This window comes from Contarinia nasturtii, unplaced genomic scaffold (genome assembly GCF_009176525.2).
Source record: "Contarinia nasturtii isolate CC-2019 unplaced genomic scaffold, AAFC_CNas_1.1 Cnas_scaffold_2485, whole genome shotgun sequence".
Classification (NCBI taxonomy): domain Eukaryota; kingdom Metazoa; phylum Arthropoda; class Insecta; order Diptera; family Cecidomyiidae; genus Contarinia; species Contarinia nasturtii.
Window position 1 is genome coordinate 1 of NW_022199806.1, and position 6065 is coordinate 6065.

The 6065-nt window shown below is 33.1% G+C and overlaps 2 protein-coding genes across 2 annotated transcripts; one reads left to right on the forward strand and one right to left on the reverse strand.

Moving 5' to 3' along the window:
• Positions 1-3: 3 nt before the first annotated feature.
• On the reverse strand, positions 4-653 carry LOC116348489 (neurotactin-like; the record flags this gene model as incomplete). Its single annotated transcript, XM_031779511.1, has 1 exon — positions 4-653. A coding segment is annotated over exon 1 (428 nt), but the record flags the coding sequence as incomplete, so codon positions are not given.
• A 413-nt stretch (positions 654-1066) lies between these two features.
• Positions 1067-5339, forward strand: LOC116348487 (fatty acyl-CoA reductase wat-like). Its single transcript, XM_031779510.1, has 9 exons — positions 1067-1081; positions 2892-3103; positions 3321-3363; positions 3477-3622; positions 3728-3867; positions 3934-4096; positions 4166-4408; positions 4605-4823; positions 5186-5339. Exons 1-9 carry the CDS (start codon positions 1067-1069, stop codon positions 5337-5339), a joined length of 1335 nt encoding a protein of 444 aa, XP_031635370.1.
• Positions 5340-6065: the final 726 nt, after the last annotated feature.

Here is a 6065-nt window from a genome sequence, read left to right on the forward strand (position 1 = left end):
ACATATGGTGTGACTACATCGAGATTTAGACAATCTTCGGTTCCATCATAAGCACCGTTGGCTAAAAGTTGCAAACAAACTTGAGCAGCATTATGCGCTTTCAGTGTACCATTCCAGCAATCTTCAGGTCGCTCGGGTGATTCAGCCGGTTTGAATCGTTTTTCATTCAATGGTGGCACGGCGTATGGAATACCTCGGAAGGCATACGCTGAATCTTCTAAAACACCTTCAACAGGACCACAAGATGTAACAGCTTTGATGAATTTTCCATCACGAAGTGGTGGAGATTTCAAAGTTGAATTTCCAGTAAATGCAAATACAAAAATGATTACAACAAGTATTAAGAAAAACAAAATGCCGGCAAAAATACCAATCATTTTGCGTTTTCTCTCTCTTTGAATGAAATCTATCCGAATATTTTCTTGATCCATAGTTTCTTCTTTTGGTTCTTTTATATTTATGAAAAAACTGTGTTGTTAGTTCTTTGTCACTTTATGTAAATTATGCACTACCTAAAAATATCTTTCCACTTCAGTTGTCATTGTGAAGTAATACTTTAACATAACATTTATTAAGTATGTCTTGAGTTATTCAATATTAGATTATCACAATTAACTATCCAGTATCCATTCCAAATGACAATAGAAATAATCTAGAGGCGATTCACTCTAATGATATCAAAATAAATTATTTTTTATACAGAATAATTTCAGAATTTGAAAATAGAATTAATTATTTTTAGTTTTAATAGTTACTATCAAGAGGTATATACGAAAATTAGTTAGCCGTACAGAATCGAAGAAAGTCACACAAAACACTGGAAAATCAATAAGCGTTCCATTCTAATCCAGAATATTTGGAAAAAATCCTTAATTAAAGTACTGATTCAATAGTTTGTTCGAATTCTATTTATTGCTTGTCATTGATTTCGCTGAGCAAAGATACAGTGGAAGGTAAAGTAGCTGAAAGAACGAAGAGATTCACAATCATCACATGCACATTTGCGCTTAAAGTATACATCATAGAGACGAAGCTGAGTAGTGCGCTCATGTATTGCTCTGTTGTTATGGTTTATACATGTGTATGTTTTGTTTTTCTTATTCAACAGCTACAATTGATAAAACCATACAAAGTTGCTAGCTATCTATATCAGCTATTGCTATAGAAATATATAAATAGCTGATATTTAACGCACGTCTTCGCTCGGATGCTGTGTATGCTGGACATACAAATGGTCTCATTGTTTGAAACGTTTAACAGATTTTATAGATAGCTAGCCCTCAATATTGTATGGATAACACTCTGATGGCAACTAATAAAATAAATTCAAATAAATTTGGCAAAAATGATGTTTTTCTAAAGAATTTCTTGAATAATATACAATTAAAAATTAATAATCGTATGTATCGTCAACATTTCTTACATTTTTTTGAAAATAGAGTAAAAAGGGTGTCATTTCAACTGGTTTTTTTTGGTCATTTTGATATATTTAATATACTCACCATTGTAGCGTGTTTTATCAAAAGACCAATTTCAATGAAAAATTCAAAAATTATTCAAAGGACAATGTATTCAAATACAGAAAAATTATTATTGTTGTTGTTGAACATACTGTATCAGTTAATCACATGGAAATGAGTAAAGAAAAGACTTCTTATTCTGATATAAAACTGAAATTTCTAAAAAAAAATTACCATTGTTTCCGCAAACGTTCGCATTTTATCTAATGAAATGACGTTAAATTTTGTATCAGAATAAGAAGTCCTTCTTACTCATTTCCATATGAAATACTGAAATTGAACGTATATTGATAATAGTTGTTTCGTTTTTTTCAACTGTAAAAATGTTCAAATAAAACAATGCATATATTTCTCTTTCTTTATTTTTACCATATATGAAGGCAGTTATATAAGAAAAGTTCCAAAAATGCAGTGTACAGTTTTAAATTTAGACCGATTAGGATAGCTGGTGAGTATCAAAAATTGCTGAGAGAACCTTTCATAAATGATTTGGATCAAAATTCGCACTTGAAAAGGCAGAATCTGCAAAGGCTTCCGCAAAGTGCCATACGATTATTATACCGATACGATTAGTTTGTAATAGTGTTGTTGACATTAACAGTTCAACATTCAAATTTCACATTGTCTGGTCATAAGACATTGTTGCACATTTTTTTTCTCCAACCGATGGTAACTGTCATTCAATGGACGGCAATGAATTGAGAGAAGAAAAAAAGATGAAATATCCAAGGCTAATGTGCATTATCAATGTTATAATTGTTAAAAATTAGATGAACATTTCAATGGATTTGGTGCTCATATATCGTGCCTATTTCGTAATCGAATGGAAATTGATTCAAAGCCGATGTGAAGAAGGCCGTTTATTATTAAATTATATACATATTAATTGATGTTTAATTAGGTTTTATAAGTTAACAACAGTTCTCGGCCATTGACGAGATTGCTGTATAATCTTATTTATTGGCAATGTATGTATTGTCTTTTGAACCATGGAATTTTGTGAATTTCTCTTTTATTTTGACAGCATATCAAAATTACGTGATTTATTCGGCTACAATTCTCTGTTTCACATTTAAAAAAAACGTGCCAACACAAGAAATATATCTCAATTTCATTCAATTTGACTCCAGTCAGTTTGATTCCTTGAAATATTAGTTTGTTTTCTCAATATTTTGCATCGCCATCGCCAATATTCGTCATGAATCATGATAACTAATTCGTCAATAGAAATTACTGACATTTTATAAATCAATTGATTGCATTTGTTTTGAAATTTTCGATTTTCGTATTTCAATTTAAGTAAAAGTTATTTGTTGTTTCAAAAAAAAAAATGTGCACAGAGTTAAAAATGTTTTCACTGTTTTTTTCTAGTTATTTGACGGATTGAAAGAAACTCGAGGACTGGACACAATCGTTAATCAATGTCATGTGATTTCCGGTGATTGTTCGTTACCTGATTTGGGCATCTCGGATGACGATCGAAAATTGTTAGCTGAAAATGTTTCAATTGTTTATCATTGTGCTGCCACCGTTCGTTTCGACGAAACATTGAAGCGTGCTGTTTTGCTGAATACCCGTGGCACCAAACTAATCATGGGGTCAATCACGAAATTCTAGTGTATCTAGTTTTTAATAAGACTTCACTAGAAAACTAGAAAATTCTAGTGCGTGAAGTTGGCTCTCAGTAGTTTTTCATATAAATTATATGGCCTTTGGTGTGAAGTTGGCTTCGTTTGTGACGTCATTATTCGCACTAGATTTACTAGTTTTTCTAGTATTTACTAGCGTGATTCGCCCCATGAAACTAATGCTCGAACTGAGTAAAACATTCAAGAAATTGGCGGTAAGCAAAAAAAATGGATTGAAAATTGTCACTTTATAGTACAACAATTGCCATTTTTCCATTCCAACACCAAACTTTTCGATAATTTATCAATTATTTGATGTTTTCTGCAGCTATTTTGCTATGTATCGACATCATACTGTCACTTGAATGAAAGATTACTCATGGAAAAACCATATCCAGCACCAGCTGATCCACATCGAATCATTAAATCGATTGAATGGCTTGACGAGGATATTGTGCATACGGTGACCAAACAGTGAGTATTTTGTCTAATGTCAATTATTGCTTATACACCCCGTTCTTCTTCTTCTTCTTATTCTTCTTATCAAAAATGCATTGGTCTGTTGTATTTTTTTTGTAGAATTTTGGGCGGATTTCCAAATACATATGCGTTCACAAAGTGTTTATCGGAAGCATTGGTTATCGAACAAATGAATGAAATGCCAGCTGTTATAATGCGTCCGTCAATTGTAATTCCGATTCGATATGAACCGATCCCAGGTTGGACAGAAAAACATTAAATTAAAAGTGGAATTCATTTATTGACTATTTTCATTTATTCATTAGGTTGGACCGATAATATTAACGGACCCACTGGTTTGCTTATTGGCGCTGGTAAAGGTGTACTTCGTTCGATGTATTGCAATTCAAGCAGTTATGGTGACTATTTGCCGGTTGATTATGCCGTTAATGGAATCATGATTTCGTCATGGAATTTCGTCTACAACAAGTATGTAAATTCGTTTCATTTGCATTTCATTTTTCATTGTAAATTCTTTTCGTTTTGCAAATTGCACAGAGATTACGATCGACGTGTTTATCATTTGGTGAGTTCAGCCGAAATCAAAGTGTCTTGGAAAGAATTGATTGATTGTGGTCGTTGGATAATTTGTAACAAATTGCCACTAAATGGCGTTGTTTGGTATCCAGGCGGTTCAATGAAGAGTAATCGCTTGCATCATAACATCTGTTGTATACTATTCCATTGGATTCCAGCTATTCTGATCGATTGCTTATTGTTCTGTCTTCGATATACGCCTGTGTATTGAACAGGTATTCGTGTGGTACAATAACAACAGCATAATGAAAAAATAAGATTAGTTTTCGAGGGTTTTCCACTTTCTGTGTGTCTTCTCTTCCTTTTGTTTGTTTCGCTTGTTTTGTTTCATATTTTACCATTACAATGATAATTGGCCAATTAATTAAATGTCAATGTTCTCTCATTCACATAAAAACAGACTGTGCCGGGTTCAACGAAGAATCCAAAAAGGTTTCGATGTATTCGAATACTATGCAAACAATCAATGGGACTTTGACAACAGCAATGTACTGTATATGCGTACAATAATTAATGAAATCGAAGCAAACCGCTACGCTATTGAGGATAAACGTATGTATATCGAGTGCAACCGATTTGCCATAAATAATACACCACATGAAATTATTCATTTAATGTTGTTATTATTATGCTTTTTTAACGTTTTCAGTGACCGGTTCGCGCATATTTCTATGCTTGCCTAAATACGCTAGGTAGCATAGATATGCCAAGCATAGCCGCAAACGCAACCGACGCATCGCCGTTCACTCTATATGAACAATACACATGTTCGTTTATGCAGACGACCGTGCGCATACAATATAGCTCGAATCGAATGGTGACGGGTGCGTTGCGGCTTGCGTCTCCGCTATGCTTAGCATAGCTATCAGGCATAGAAATATGCGCGAACCGGTCACTGAACGTTTTTAGAAATTTTCTTTTTCTCCCTCAAGCCTATTTTATAATTCAATCAATTAAATCAATGCACATTTCGATTTACAGAATGTACTGTGTCGATCGATTCGTTCGATTTTTGATGCTTGGCCTATTTATTTACTATGTGGGTGGAGCAATATTTGGTTCATTTTTCTCCACCAGTTCAGTGTTGATAGCCGATTCAATTGTTGACACATTGGACGCAAATATATCGGCATAATATTGGTAGCTCATAAGATTTCTTTGTTACTATTACTAGCTACTTTTACTCGCAGCGCATGGCTGACGCTCTTCTATAATCAACACACCTTTAACAACAATTCTTTTGCGGGGCAACCAGAAATAGACACCATTTTTAGTGCAATCGACAATTTAATCAACATAATTACTATTTTATATGAAATATTGAAAAAATCGTTTTTAAATATATGGATTATGTTTAAAATTGAATAAAAATAAAATAAAACAAAAATATGCTTGTGGATATATTATTATAAAATTGATTCATTTTAAATTCTATTACAAATTGTTGTTGTTTTTCTTTTGTGTATCTATAATGCATACGCGTTGGTAGTTCTTGCTTACACAATACACCGACAAACAAACCGTATGCAATTATGATAATTAGTGATTTGTGGTGGCTTTTAAAAGTGCGCGTGAATTTCGTAATCAAATCAGTGCATGAATTCAATTCGTTGAAAATTTCGTCGCTGGTTATGGCATAGTTAAGTGGTGTTCATTGTTGTGTTTCTGCTGATGATGATGACGACGATGATGATGATACTGTTGTTTCGCGCGTTTCACTTAAGTGGTTATGTTGATGACAAAATCCTTTTCCAAAAGTCAGCGGTATCGATTTTCATTTCTTTACAGTATATATAGAGTGACGCATATATACATATATTTCATATGTATGTTGGTATTGCGTCACTTGGTGATACAGAAA